Raw genomic sequence first — 15,762 nt, 5'->3', positions numbered from 1 at the left:
CCTCAGAAATAAAGGACGTTTTTTTAGGAAGGAGATGATATAGAATTTCTTTAGTCAGAGGGTGGTGAATCTGTGGAATTCTTTGTCACAGAAGGCTGTGGAGGTCAAGTCAAGGGATATTTTTAAAGCAGAGATAGATTCTTGATTAGTACAGGTGTCAGGGGTATGGGGAGGAGGCAGGGGAATGGGGTTAGGAGGGAGAGAATGATTGTTTGGCAGAGTAGACTTGATGGGCCAAGGCCTAATTCTGCTTCTGCTTATGACCTTATGAAATGACAAGAAACAGGCAAATTGAAATAAATAAAACACAAAATGCGGGGAATATTAAACTGTTCAAGCAGCATATGTGAAGAGAGGACAGAGTTAACATCTCGGGTCGGATGACTTCCCTCGGGTTCCATTGACGTAGCTATTAGATGTCATCATTTTTAAAAGAACATGCCGTTTTTGTCATCCCTCCATCTTTGAAGAACATTGGAGCAAAGATTGACTGTAATCGGCACATGCATTCAGAATAGTAAGCTTTCAGCCACTGAAAATTAGGGCTTCCACAGGTGCTGTCGAATGTGTAAGTTATGGACTTGCTGATTGACAGATGTGCTTTATCTGTCATTATGTTCCATCGTTGGATTCCATATGTCCCTGTGTTAAAGCTTAATCTTACTGCGACTCTTCAGCATTAGGCTGGGAAAGTGCCACTGGGGTCTAATGGCGGCTCACACTTTGCATGGGATATGAAAATGGACTATATCGATGGTATTCTTGGCCAGCAGATTAGAAGGCAAAAGGGAAGGAAAATAATTCTTAATCATTAGTTTAGTTTAATGTCGTACATTATTTCTCAGTACTTTTATGTCTAGTTTTTAATTTTGTCGTCACTTGCTTTAATTCTGATAATTTGGAAATGTTTCTAAATAAAACGTACAAAAATTATTTAAATCCTTGATAGACCGAAGGCAAAGAGCTGACCATTTGCTGCCTGATACCTGGTCTCTGCTGTGACATTGCTATCTTACTCGAGAGCCATCCAGATTGTTCTTACACCAGCCTAAGAGGTTGCAGGCATGGGAAATACATGAATGCCAGTTCTGACCCAAAACGTTACCTGTCCATGTTCTCCAGGAATGCTTGATCTGCTGAGTTACTCCAGCATTTTGTGCCTTTCCTTGGTAAACTAAAATCTGCAGTTCTTTGTTTTTACTACTTGCAGGTGTATTTGTTGGCAGATGGAAAATATGGAGGTCAATATAGTTCCTTTGGCAGCCATAAGAATTGCTTCCCTCCTGTTAAGGTTCACTTCTTAAGCAGACAACTCACAATGGGTTAGGTAAACCAACTCAATTTTACTGATCATCAGCCGGCGAGAGTGTCAGGGATACAGAGTCAAGTATGCAACAGACACTTAACTCTCCTGAGCTACCACTCTAACGAACAAAGACATACAGCACCTTTTATATTATTTTGGAAACGTAGTCACATGTTTATATAGAGTTGCAGCAATGACATTTAACATAAATCAATCACATGCTGTACCCATTCAAAGTATACTTGTTACTAATACAATACATCATACTATGGTTATATGGACACAAACTGTTGATCACAAAACTTCTAAACAACAGGAACCTAATCAAAAGCCCAACATTTGCAATTCCACCTTAAAATATGTAAGCATCAATATCAGTTACACCACGGAAGATTTCTGTTTACAGAAATTCCCGAGTCCCCAGGAAACACATCCTCTCCCACTACTAAGTATCTTTTCCCTGGGCATAACGAGAAACACTATCAGAAAAGCCTGGTATGCAGGCTTCCTGATTACCACAGCTCCTCTAGTATAGTACAGAATTGCAAACTTCAGCTAATTCAGAACCCAAAAAAGTCAAGCTAATCTTTTACTTATTAAAATATTGTACAGTTATAGCATAACCAGGATATTCTCCAACTATTAACGTAATTCTTCCAGAATGTTGTGTGATTAAATCAATCGGCAAAGGTCAACAGCATTGGCCACAATTACCCCCTCTCAAATCCTCTTGGATCAGCCATGTAAACATCTGGGGGGTGATTTCAGATCTCTATCTAATGCCACAGAGCAAAGAAACAATAAATCTTCAAACATGTTTTTGTTTATATGAGCCTTGATCAGAAAAATACATATTTTCTTTCCTTGTTCTCTTTTGATTCAGTTTTTTATTTGCTGCTATATCCCTGTCTTTTTCACACATTGCAAAATCAACTGTGATTGATTGCATATGTACTTTTCTTCCTTTACTGAAACCTTTCAAAGTAGAAAATATCTACCTCAAAGGGTATTTGAGGTGAAGGTATTGATGCATTTAAGAAAAGCTAGATCATTTCAGGCTAAAAGAAGAAGCAATTATGCTTGGAGGGTTGGAAGAATAGCAACGCAGCTCCTGTGGAGCAGAATCACTGGGGCGGACCAGTGTAGGAGTGTTTTGTGTTTCTCTGCTGTGTTTTCTGTGTAATTAGCAAAACATCTTGATCTCAATTATTTATAAAGTCTTGGAACAGCATTGAAGTAGGCCATTCGTCCCACTACACCAAACTGGCCAATGGGCACAGCCCATATTAATCTTGTATTCCAGCACTTATCCCATAGCCATCTATGCCTAGACTATTCACGTTCTGATCAGATGCTTCTTAAAATGCTGTCAACAGTTCTGTTTCCATGACCGTCTCCGCATCAGATAAAGTAGACCTAGTCCCTCCTAGCTATATCTCAGGCAGCATCCTGGCGAATCTCCTATGCACCCTCTATGTGCTATCGCGTCTTTCCTCTGATGTGGTAAATAGACTATGCGATAGTCTCTATAACATTCAATTATTCACAAACATGTAACATCAATGTCCAGTTTTTGTTTTGTATACATAATCAGCAATGTTAGACCTTGGGCCAGAAGGCATGTGTGCAGGGAGCAATGGCAAACAACAGTTTACACAACAAAACATATTAATTGTTTCTTTCCACAGATGCCGCTTGTGCTGCTGAATATTTCTAACATTTTCTGTTTTTTTCAGTTTTCCAACGTCAGCAATTTTTTGTTGAACTCTGTTCAGAATGTGCTCTCCATAACCACGGAATTAAACTGGATTCTCTGATGGCATAAAATAGTATTTTACTGATTGTACTATTCTTTAACCTGAAGAGTTAGTGCGAGTAAAGGATTTGGTGCCTGGTCTTCATTTGCAAAATCACTGTGAAAGTTTGCAACATCCTGAGGAATTTGTCACCTATGTATCACAATTCATAACTTCCCTATTATTCTGTATCCACATAACCCATTTATGCTTTCAAAGATGTTGGAAATCACATCTCGAAGGAAATAGTTTGGCATTGAATGAATCCATACATTAAAAAAGGTTTTGATGTGATCGCTCCCAGTGGCCTTGAGCTTTCTATTTTCAGATGAATGTGATAATGATGGATTTGATGAGAAAGCCGCATACAATTCCTTGATATCATCCTACCCCATGCACTGCCACTGATGAATCTTCCTCCAAGTTGTCAAGCCATTGTTGCTTTAAGTTATCATTTACCCAATGTGTTTCATGATAGTTTTCAAGTTTTTATATGTGCACAACTTTAAACAAAGTTTGTGATATCCGGGAGATGTTTTAAAGGCAAACAGTGATGTGGATTCTTACTGCATATCAAACACTGACTCATTCTATGTTTGTACATTCAAATTTCTCTGAATATGCTAGAATTTGAATGCTAACATTAAATCAAAGGCAAATTAAACGGCATCCTATTTAAACAAAACCATGCTATTGTTACATTAAGGTGTACAACACTGTGACTGACAGATTGTATAGCTGTTCAAATACTACAATGACTGTAAATGTTAAACATCCCATGAAGGTGGAGCATGTTAGTTCATCATTTTAACATATTGAAGTTTTTAAGTGATTTGACTAATTGAAATATTTGTTTCTGTTAGTGCATCGATCTGACAAATTTCGCATAGAAAACCATAATGACGGATAATAAACGCCTCGCCTATTCCATCATTCAGTTTTTACGTGATCAGCTTCAGTCTGGGGACCTGACTTCAGATGCTCAGGAAAGCTTAGAGGGTAAGTGATTATTTGGGGCAACACAATTTTGGGGAGGGACAATGAGTGTGATAAACTGAAAAACCTGTAATTAAGCTTGATAACTCAAATGTAGCAGAGAGAATTGATAGAGGGGAACCTGCTGATGTAATTAATGTATTTAGATTTCCAAAAGGAAACTGACAGGTTTCCACTTGGGAGTTGACGCATAAAAGACCATGGCATCAAAAGTGTGTCAAAATGGATTGAAAACAGAGTTGGAATAACAGTCCTTTTCAGACTTTAAAGTGGAAACCCGTGGAGTATTGCACAGAACAGTTCTGGGCCTCAGTTATTCACTGTTTACATTAGTTACTTGGAGGAAGGAACAGTATTAATGTTTCCATATTTGCCAATGGTACACATTATATTGGAAGGGTGTGTTATGATAAGAATACTGATATAGATACTCTTATAGAAACTTACAAAATTCTTAAGGGGTTGGACACTAGATGTATGTTCCCGATGTTAGGGAAGTCCAGGACAAGGGGTCACATAGGATAAGGGGGAAATCCCGAGATGAGAAGAACTTTTTTCACACAGAGAGTGGTGAATCTCTGGAACTCTCTGCCACAGAGGGTAGTTGTGTTATTGGCTATATTTAAGAAGGGAGTTAGATTCCCTTGTGGCTAAGGGGATCAGGGGGTATGGAGATAAAGGCAGGTACGGGATACTGATTGGATCAGCCATGATCAATGATGGCGGTGAGAAGGGCCGAGTGACTCCTGCACCTAATTTCATTTTTCTATATTCTGTAAGGATATAAACAGGTGAACGATTGGGCAAATGATTGAGAAACTGAGTGAGATCCCACATTTTGGTAAGAGAACTCAAAAGGTTGATTATTATCTAATTGGAGAGAGATTCCAATTGAATTAAGTACAGAGGGACCTGGGTGTCCTGGTGCGTAAATCATACAAGCTAGCAAGCAGGTCCAATGGGTAGTTGAGAATGCAAATTGTATTGTGGCCTCTATTGCAAAGGGATCAGAGTTTAAAAAGAGGTTTTGTTGCAAATGTACAGGGTGTTGGTGAGACCTTACCTGTAATACTGAGTATGTTTTTGGACATTTAAACAAAGGTTACAGCAGCATTACAGGAGATTCACCAGGCTAATTCCTGGGATGAGAGGGTTGTCCTAACAAAACAGACTAAATTGTTTGGGCATGTATTCCTTGGAGATTGTTCAAACAAATAAGTTCTTAAGGGGACTTGACAGGTTAGACGTTGAGATTTTTCACTAGTAGGATAATCTTGAACAAGGAGACATGACTATAATATAAGGGGCCAGTGATTTGAAAATGTATACATTTATTCTCATAGAAGGCGGTGAAACTTTGAATTTTGTCGGGTGATGGAAGCTGGATCATTTTAAAGTAATTAAAGTGGAGGTGGATAACTATTTGATAGATTGATGAATAGAGGGATATGGAGACATGGCCGAAAAGAGGAATGGAGGCTAGCAGAGATTAGCCATGATCTTATTAAATGGTGGGTTCAGCTTGACTGAACTGAGAGCCCATTCCTGCTCTTATTTTCAAGATTTTTACAAAATATTTTTTTATTTGAGATTGGAGGAGCAAAAGTGAAACAAAAGCTATTGTGTTTTGTCTGCTAAATGCACAATAATAAGTGAAGCCACGGGACAGCAGATGCTGGAATCAAAAATAAAATTAAAAATAAACCGCTGGAGGAATTCAGCGGGTCAAGCAGCTAATGTGAAGACAAAGGGAAGGTCAACATTTCTGGTAGAGATTTTGCAACAGGAATGTAGTTGAGGGTAGTTGAGGCCAGTTCATTGGCTATATTTAAGAGGGAGTTAGATGTGGCCCTTCTGGCTAAGGGGATCAGGGGGTATGGAGAGAAGGCAGGTACGGGATACTGAGTTGGATGATCAGCCATGATCATATTGAATGGCCTACTCCTGCATCTAATTTCTATGTTTCTATGTTTCTAATGTGAGTGCCAGTATCAAGATGAGAGGGATGCATTTGACTGGGCAGAGTAAGTGATAGGATGTGTAGGAAGGAATTGCAGATGCTGGTTTAAACCATAGATAGACACATAGTGGGAAAGGCAGCATCTCTGGAGAGGAGGAATGGGTGATGGTTCGGGTCTAAAGAAGGACCTCGAACCGAAACATCACCCATTCATTCTTTCCAGAGATGCTGCCTGTTACTCCAGCATTTTGTGTCTATCATAGTAAGTGAAAGGTGGAATCAAGTGAGGTGAGGATGATGGGCAGATGGAGCCAGGTGGGGAGGGGGGGGGACCTTAAGACAGAAGCTTATGGGTGATAAGTGGAAACATGCAGGGGGTAAAACTGGACCACTGTATGATTACATTTTAAATATGTATCAATGGTCTTGACCACAGTTGCAGTTCAGTGTTTGGAGACGGCATTTGGCATCTCGGTGGTTAATGAAGACCTTGCTGTGTCTCGGACACTCCCAGAGATTTTTACAGCTGCTGTTGGTGAGGTAAGAGCAGAATTTGTTAAGGAAACGTAGCTGTAAGAGTGCAATTTGTTTTATTTATCTGTGTAGTACTTTGATTATGCTTCTGAAATTGGTTTGTCCTGGCAAGATATTTCTTTGATAAGATCTGTCCACGTCATGACTCAATACATACATATTCTGAAGTATAGCCTTCCTAGAATCTGCCCCATTTGATGCATTGTCTTAAAGTACAAACTGAAATCAAGAATTGTGAGCTGATTCCCCGTTCCCTTTTACAGGTGGTTGGGAGTTCAAGCACTGTTATTGAACATAGAACACAGAAAAGTACAGCACTTGAACAGGCCCTTGAGCCCACAATGTCTACGCTGAACATAATGCCAAGATAAACTAATCTCATCTGCCTGCACATGATCCATCGCCCTCCATTCCTTGCATATCCTATGTGACAATCTAAAAACCTCTTAAATGCTATTACCATATCTGCCTCCACCACCACCCCTTGCAGTGTGTTCCAGCTACCCTCCACCCTCTATGTAAAAAAATCACTTGCCCTGCACATCCCTTTCACCTTATGCCTTCACTATTTGACATTTCCATCCATTATTTCCATAAATAATTCAGAAGTTATGTTTGTTTTAAAAAAGGCAGCATCTTCCCAACTTGAGATATATTGGACTGATGGCAATAAACATGTTCTCCTAGTCCTTAATATTGCCTACGAGCTAAACAGGAACAAATAACTTGGATATGCTCTTGCTGTTGGTCTACTAGGAAGATCATACAGCCAAAAAAAAATGTTGCAGTGATGCTTGGTTTTTATAATATGAACCAGAACGGGAGAAAAGGGGGGGAAAGATGAAATATATACTCAAACTAGACCAAGTGCAGACCCGTTGGGTCTGTTCCCCCAACGTGTGGTTGTGGGGGGTAGGCGGCATGCAGCGTCACACACTAACTACCCGCCCCCCCCTCCCGCACTCACGCTAATGGTGGGGAGGAGGGGACAGAGGGGGGGGGGGAGAGAGAGTGCCTTTTTACTTCAACCCAAACCCAAACAACCATTTGCAGGCAGTGCTTTTTTACCTCTAACCATATTTTCATTTTCAAACCAAATTAAGGGTACTCACAGTGCTGTAGACATTTGTCAGTGTCATTCAAAGCTCTGATTGAGGCACACCACTTGCAGAGACTGATTGAGGCACACCACTTCCTGGTTTTATAGTCCCTCCCCCTCCCTCCAGCGGGGGCAGCAGAGAGAATGGGGAATGTTGTAAAAACATTAATATCTCTGTCAATTTTCATCGACGGGAAAAATCTTCGGCACACATGCGGCGGAGGGGGGCTCTGAGCGAGGTGGCCAAAAATGACGGCCGTAGGTGGCGGCGTACTCTCGGAAACCGCAGCACAGAAAGCCAAAACCGGTCAAGAACAGAGTTTTAGTAATATAGATATACGATTTAATCAACTTCCATATTGCTGATTGTGCCCTGTTCCAGAATTAATAATTTTTGATATGAACGTGTTAAAAATACTAGTAATTGAATGAACATGATGCAATTAGCTTTAAGGTACCATTACTTTAGATATGGCCCCATGTAGCGATTTAAAACTGTCTTTTTATGTTCGCACATCTCCATTTTTCCCTTTAAAATAACGAGGCCTAAGTATTTATTTTTCTTTCATCTTTCTTCATTGTTATGTTTTTCTTATTATGTTACTTGGTTGATAACTGACGATACATAAGAAAAAAGCATCTGTAAAATGGAGGTTATTTGAAACCTATGTTCTCCATTAATTTCCTAACTGGGTGCATTTCAGTTCAACTATACCATTCAAGGACCACAACACCTTAACGTGAATCTTGAATTTTCTCTCACATTTTATGTCTTAAGTTACATCATGCACTTGAAAATTTACTAAATATGTTTTTTTTTAAATTTATGAGATCTTTCTTTTGTATCCCTTCCAAAAATATTATATTACTTGATCATTGAAGGTAAAATCAAGATTTCCAATTAACTTTTTCCATGTTTGTTTACAGGAGATACCTGATGTGGTCGTGGACTCTGCATTAGAGTCTCCAACTGTTGAAGATCTCTCAAAAGCTGAACTATTGAAAACTGAAGGTAAAAATAATAATTTGCTATGTGTTGCATCATTGCATTGCTAATTTATTCACTGGATTAAACAATGGCTTTTTGCCAAGAATTCTTTGCAAAGTTCTCACTGAAGTAGGATGCCACCTTTTAGTGTCTGTATAAATATCTTAAATTGGCTGGCTAAAATTTTCACTTTCTGCCTAACAAAGCTGTTAGCAGTAAATGTGTGCCATAACAATACATAAATTATTGAGTTTTACTTTGATTAACAGGTATTTTTGCAGCAGATACTTTAACATACAAATTTAAGCAGGAAATTATAAAGTTATGAGGAAAATAATGGAATTAATTGGTAGCACAAATAGATGGCACCAGCATGGGCCAAATGATTCTATAATGATGCTTCTGCTTCTAGTTAAATCAGCCTTGCAGAACTCTGGTGCCTCACTGCTAGCCCCAATGTGATTCTAGCCCCATCCACAATTAAACTAATAGGTGCAATAATTATTTTCTCTCGACACAAGCAACATGCTAACCTGAATTTGACAGTATTTAATTGCTGGTAGACACTTTTAATTATTGTCACCCAATTATCTTGATCTCAATTTTCAGCATTTAATTTTCATATGGCTACAATCCTAAAAATGAAAAAATTTCTAGATCCAATCTTGGTTAGAACACAAAAAAAGAGTGAACATATATACTAAAACACTTAGAATCTACACAATTATTGTTGGCCTAAAGATAAAGTATGTTTCCTTTGTCTGCAAGTCGTTGACTCTTGTTTCCTTTTCATCATTCAGGAAATGAACAGATGAAAGTAGAAAATTATCAGAGTGCAGTGGAGTACTACACACAAGCTATTGATTTGAATCCTAACAATGCAGTTTATTTTTGCAACAGGTATGATGGGAAGCAGTTTTGTTTACTTTGTGTTGCATTTGTATCTGTCAAATTTGTGGGTGCCGCTTATAGAAAGCCACTCGTATGAGCTTATGATCTTTAGTAAGAAGAAAACCTTGGGGTGAGAGGTGTATGTATCAATGAGCACTGGCCTCTTGTGTATCAGATAGCATTTTGTTTTTGATCTTTTGACTTTCTGATACCACTTGAAGACTACCTGTTGAGCAGTTATGATCTACAGTGCTCTCTTTTATGTTTGGGAGAAAGACCCATTGTTTATTTATTTGCCTCTGTACTCCACAATTTGAGATTTGTAATAGAAAAAAAATTTGCATGTTAAAGTGCACATTGACAGGTTTTAATAAAGGCATTTTTAATACATTTTGGTTTCACCATGTAGAAATTACAGCAGTGATTATACATAGTGCTCCCCATTTCAGGGCACTGTAATGTTTGGGACACAGCAATGTCATGTAAATGACAGTATTCATGTTTAGTATTATGTTGCATATCCTGTGCATGCAATGACAGCTTGAAGACTGCGATTCATGAACACCAGCAGTTGCTGGGTGTCTTCTCTGGTGATGCTCCGCCAGGCCTGTATTGCAGCCATCTTTAGCTTATGCTTGTTTTGGGGTCTAGTGCCCTTTGGTTTTCTCTTCAACATATAAAAGGCATGCTCAATTGGTTTCAAATCGGGTGATTGACTTGGCCACTCAAGAATTGACCATTTTTTAGCTTTGGAAAAACTCCTTTGTTGCTTTAGCAGTGTGTTTGGGATCATTGTCTTGCTGTGGAATGAACTGCCGGCCAATGAGTTTGAGGCATTTGTTTAAACTTGAACAGATAGGATGTGTTTATACACTTCAGAATTTATTATGCTACTAGCATCAGCAGTTGTATCATCAATGAAGATAAGTGCCTTCAGCAGCCATATATGCCCAGGCCATAGCACCTCCACCACCGTGTCTCACAGATGAGATGGTATGCTTTGGATCTTGGGCAGTTCCTTCCCTCCTCCATACTTTGCTCTTGCCATCACTCTAATATAAGTTAATATTTGTCTCATCTCTCTACAAGACCTTTTTCCAGAACTGTGGTTGCTCTTTTAAGTACTTCTTGGCAAACTAACCTGACCACCCTATTTTTGCGGCTAGCCAGTGGTTTGCATCTTGCAGTGTAGCCTCTGTATTTCTGTTCATTAAGTATTCTGCGGACAGGGGGTCATTGACAAATCCACACCTGACTACTGAAGAGTGTTTCTGATCTGTTGGACAGGTGTTTGGATTTTTTTCTTTATTATAGAGATAATTCTTCTGTCATCAGATGTGGAGGTCTTCCTTGGCCTGCCAGTCCATTTGCGATTAGTAAGCTCACCGGTGCTCTCTTTCTTCTTAATGATGTTCCAAACAGTTGATTTTAGTAAGCCTAAGGTTTGATGGATGTGACTAACCGTTTTATTTTTGTTTCTCAGTCTCATAATGTTATCTTTGACTTTCATTGGCACAACTTTGGTACTCATGTTAAAAAACAGCAATAAAAGTTTCCAAAGGTGATGGAAAGACTGGAGGAAAGACTAGGCTCTGAGAGCTCTCTTATACGTGCATTAAGGAGGCAATTAAACACACCTGAGCAATTACAAACGCCTGTGAAGCCATGTGTTCCAAACATTATGGTGCCCTGAAATAGGGGGACTATGTATAAACACAGCTGTCATTTCTACATGGTGAAACCAAAATGTATAAAAATGTTTTTTTTAATAAAATCTGACAATGTACACTTTAACCACATGTGATTCTTTCTACTACAAATCTCAAATTTTGGAGTATAGAAGCAAATAAATAAATGACGGGTCTTTGTCCCAAACATTATGGAGGGTACTGTATATCTCCTATGTTCAAATTATTGTTTATTAACCTGGAAAGACCTCTGGAAAGACTACACAGTACAAAGTTCCTATGACATTATTTTGAAGGGATGTCATGTTTTAGTGTTCCTTGGCTAATATTTATTATTCAACTAATAGCATTAAAGTAGATAATATGGCCTTTGTTTTATTTTGAGAGCTGGCAGTCTGAAAAGCAAATGCTAGATTTCCTATGTTTAAAGAGTCCGTACACTATTCACTATTGGCTGTAATGTACTTTGGATATGTGGGCATTTTGAAGGTACAACAATTTATTATCCTCTTTCTTGCATTGTATTCCTGCATCTATAATCATGGTAGTATAAAAAATGACATAGGGAAAAGCAAGAAACTAATTCAACAGCTAATGGGTTGAATTTTGAAAGAAAGCAAGCCATTGACATTCAGAAGGCGGCCAAGGTTTCTTCTGGAGTGAGATGTACAAATTCAAGCCTATCACTGCATGGGAATGCATAGAAATTTAGAAAGGGGTTTGCTGTTCCCATATTGAAGGTCCTGAATCAAATCTATGCAGTGTCAGTAATTTGAAAATATTTTAATGCATTAAATGTATGCATATTGTTAGCGATTTACAGCTGGACGAAAGTTTCCCTGAATGAAAAAACAAAATCTCGCTATGAAAAAAACTTTGAAATGGGCAGCATTTGGTCTTTGGGCCTACTTGGGGAAGGTTAACGTTAGCAAGGATGTTGCTTAAAGCTTTTTTGAAGCTGTTGGGGCTAGAGTAGAATAATTGCACTATTAGTGTACTGAGGTGGGAGCTGCAGGCGGTATGGTTTTCTGTTGTGCAATACTTTTAATAAAATATTAGACAAACTAAAAACAAAAATTCTACATTTGAGTTGTTGGCCCGTCTACAAAGAACCTCAATTCCTAACTTGCATCCTCCAGCATCGGCCAACCACAACTGACAGAATCACTAAAGCAACGATATTGAATGATTTTAGAAGTTGGCACATGACATAATGAAGCAATTACATTTCTTCCCTCTTCCATTTCTAATTTGTGAATGTCCGATTTGAGAAGAAACTTCTATCAAATTGAAACCTAAGCTAAGTTTGAGAAAAGTGAAACATTTTCATCACCAATTGATAGTTGCTTAACTTGACAGAAAGCTGGTGAAATAAAGGTCAGGCTTGCATTTGAGTTGATTTTGCAAAGGCAGCAATATTGAAACTGTTAATGTTGAGTAATTATTGGGTTATGACTGAAATTCTATTGTTTTATTTCGCATTGTACGCGTTAGACATTACAGATATCTCTGGTTTGCTTTATTATAGCAGAATACAAAGCCTTGCTCCAAATTTACTTCAGGAAGATTAACTGCATTTCACCTGAATACCAATTCTGTTCTTTTGCAGGGCAGCAGCATACAGTAAACTAGGAAACTACACTGGAGCAGTAGAAGACTGTGAAAAGGCAATAACATTTGACCCATGCTACAGCAAAGCCTATGGCAGAATGGGGTGACTATACTCTTCTTTCCTCACGTAGATACAAAATGCTGGATTAACTCAGCGGGTCAGGCAGCATCTCTGGAGAGAAGGGATGGGTGACGTTTCGGGTCAGGGGAGGGGCAAGACAAAGATAGAATGTAGTCGGAGACAGTAAGACTAGTGGGAGAACTGGAAAGGGAGGGGATGGAGAGAGAGAGAGAGAGAGAGAGAGATGGAGCAAGGACTATCTGAAGTTAGAGAAGTCAATGTTCATACCGCTGGGGTGTAAACTACCCAAGCGAAATATGAAATGCTGTTCATCCAATTTGCGCTGGGCCTCACTCTGACAATGGAGGTCCAGGACAGAAAGGTCAGATTGGGAATGGGAGGGGGAGTTGAAGTGCTGAGCCACCAGGAGATCAGGTAGGTTAAGACGGACTGAGCGGAGGTGTTCGGCGAAACGATCACCGAGCCTGCGCTTGGTCTCGCTGATGTAAAGAAGTTGACACCTGGAACAGTGGATACTGTAAATGAGGTTGGAGGAGGTGCAAGTGAACCTCTGCCTCGCCTATAAAGACTGTTTGGGCCCTTGGATGGAGTCGAGGGGGGAGGTAAAGGGACAGGTCTTGCATCTCCTGCGGTTGCAGGGGAAAGTACGCGGGGAGGGGGTGGTTTGGATGTGAAAGAATTAGTTTCAAAGGAAACTGTCTCTGGGGAAAGGAGAAAGGGGTGGAGATGGGAAGATGTGGTTAGTAGTAGGATCCCATTGGATCTTCTTTTTCCTCAGTTTCTTCTTGTTGGTTAGTCAAAGTTTATACGAAGGGTTATTCTGGACAAGATATTTCTCAAGTGCAAAATTCACTGCAGTCCAAATATTAAATATTAGTAGATCATTTAAGTGTGGGAGAGCATCATAGGCATACTTGAGTTCACCTTTCAAGATTACTGGCAAGAAAATTAACAGGAATTCTACATTCTCACGACAAACACAGAATCATTTAGCTGAACACCTTCGCTCAGTCCACCTAGGTCTACACAATCTCCCGGTTGCTAAACACTTTAACTCCCATTCCCATTCTGACCTTTCTGTCCTGGGCCTCCTCAATTGTCCGAGTGAGTCAGAATTCCAAATTGGAGAAACAGCACCTTGTATTTTGCTTGGGCTGCTAACAAGCCAGTGGTGTGAATATTGATTTCTCTAACTTCAAGTAACCCATATTTTCCGTTCCTCCCCCACCTTAATTCTCTGTCTAGTTTCACAGTCCTGATTAATTTTACTGTTTGTATGCCTTGTTGGCACTTTCCCCTCAGCCAACAATGAACCATTCTATATTTCCTTGATCATCGTTTGCTTTGCTCTGTTATTTTCCCATCTTACTTTCTCTTTGTACCCATCTATATCTCCAGTTTCCCTCTCCACGACTCTCAGTCTGAAGAAGAGTCTCGACCTGAAATGGCACCATTCCTTCTCTCCAGAGACAAAGCCTGTTCTGCTGAGTTACTCCAGCAGTCTGTGTCTATCTCCAAAATGTTTTTTGTCCATTTCCCTACACTGATGCTGCCTGACCCGCTGGGTTCCTCCAGCATTTTGTGTTTTGCCCAAGATTCCAACATCTGAAGTCATTTGTGTCTCCACAGATTTTCCATTACCTACGAGCTGCTCAGGGTTTGATGAAGTACCATGCAAATTTATTGCTCTTTAATTTTGTGTAAAATCTTAGATTGCCCAAAATGTAATTGTAGCATTTAACATCTATAATGTTTATCAGAGAGAGATTGTGCTGAATGTAAGGATACCAAATGTTTTTCTGAGTAGAAATAGCTAATTGATATAATTTATTTCAGGTTGGCCCTGGCTAGTCTAAATAAATACAATGAAGCAGTTAATTTCTATAAAAAGGCTCTGGAGCTGGATCCTGACAATGAATCATACAAAGCAAACCTCATTGTAGCAGAACAGAAGATTAAGGATGCGCCAAGTCCAGTAAGTCCTAAAATAAATATCTGCATGTATTATAGTTTCATTCTGTGACAATGCAAGATGTCATAAAGTTCACCTAATAACAATACTTTGCTTTAACATTTCATGGGTATTTATTTGTTAGAATGTTGGATAATAAATTCAGCAATTTGAATTTGAGAGAAATTGAAGAATGGTTCTGGGGGTAAAAATATTCCTCTTCTACATTATTTTAGTTTAAGAATATTATTCTCTTTTTAAAAACCGTTTTCTTCCTGAAAGTATTTGTATCATTGCTGCTTTCTTAATGAGAACTAGGACGACTTGGATGTGGTTATAATTTCATTTTAGCCAGGTTTACATTTTTTTTCCACTTGACACACTCCTTAACAAGGGGGAATGAATACATGATAACTACTAGTTCAATTAATGATTTTACAAGACCTTCTTTACACAAAGGGAGCTAATTATTCTTACCCAGAGTCGTTGAGACAGATGGATTTGCGATTGTAAGTGAAACTTGTTGAGTACATGAGAAACAGGAATATGGGTTAAAATAGAAAATACTGGAGATGCTCAGCAGGTCAAGCAGCACCTGAAAGCTCCACAAACATTGTCTGACCTGATGAATATCTCCAGCATTTTTTATTTCAGATTTTCAGCATGTACGATACGATAGAACTTTAATTGTAGTATGTAATGTATTTTAAATGTGTAATAGATCACGTCATGAGAGCGGTCATGGGGAGGCATCTAGAGTTTTAAGCATTTACATGGGTGATTTGTTCTAAATTATCTTTCCTTTGATACCTGCTGAATGTCATTATTTTCAGTACAGGCTTCAGCAGGCAAAGATTAAA

At 39.0% G+C, this 15,762-nt stretch overlaps 2 protein-coding genes across 3 annotated transcripts in view; one reads left to right on the top strand and one right to left on the bottom strand.

Moving 5' to 3' along the window:
* The window catches only part of haus8 (HAUS augmin like complex subunit 8), a 281,932-nt gene that overhangs the window by 218,162 nt on the left and 48,008 nt on the right, over positions 1 to 15,762 (bottom strand). The gene's annotated exons all lie outside the window — the stretch shown is intronic.
* The window catches only part of LOC129711119 (small glutamine-rich tetratricopeptide repeat-containing protein alpha-like), a 28,029-nt gene that overhangs the window by 4,262 nt on the left and 8,005 nt on the right, over positions 1 to 15,762 (top strand). For both annotated transcript variants that reach the window (XM_055658527.1, XM_055658528.1), the window contains exons 2-7: positions 3,966 to 4,101; positions 6,495 to 6,598; positions 8,619 to 8,703; positions 9,480 to 9,579; positions 12,868 to 12,972; positions 14,788 to 14,926. In XM_055658527.1, coding sequence (XP_055514502.1) covers positions 4,002 to 4,101; positions 6,495 to 6,598; positions 8,619 to 8,703; positions 9,480 to 9,579; positions 12,868 to 12,972; positions 14,788 to 14,926 — 633 coding nt within the window. In that variant the 5' untranslated portion in view covers positions 3,966 to 4,001. The remainder of the gene's footprint in view (positions 1 to 3,965; positions 4,102 to 6,494; positions 6,599 to 8,618; positions 8,704 to 9,479; positions 9,580 to 12,867; positions 12,973 to 14,787; positions 14,927 to 15,762) is intronic.

The sequence above is a fragment of the Leucoraja erinacea genome, chromosome 29, assembly GCF_028641065.1.
Source record: "Leucoraja erinacea ecotype New England chromosome 29, Leri_hhj_1, whole genome shotgun sequence".
Taxonomy (NCBI): domain Eukaryota; kingdom Metazoa; phylum Chordata; class Chondrichthyes; order Rajiformes; family Rajidae; genus Leucoraja; species Leucoraja erinaceus.
This window is presented reverse-complemented; position numbering and strand designations above follow the sequence as displayed.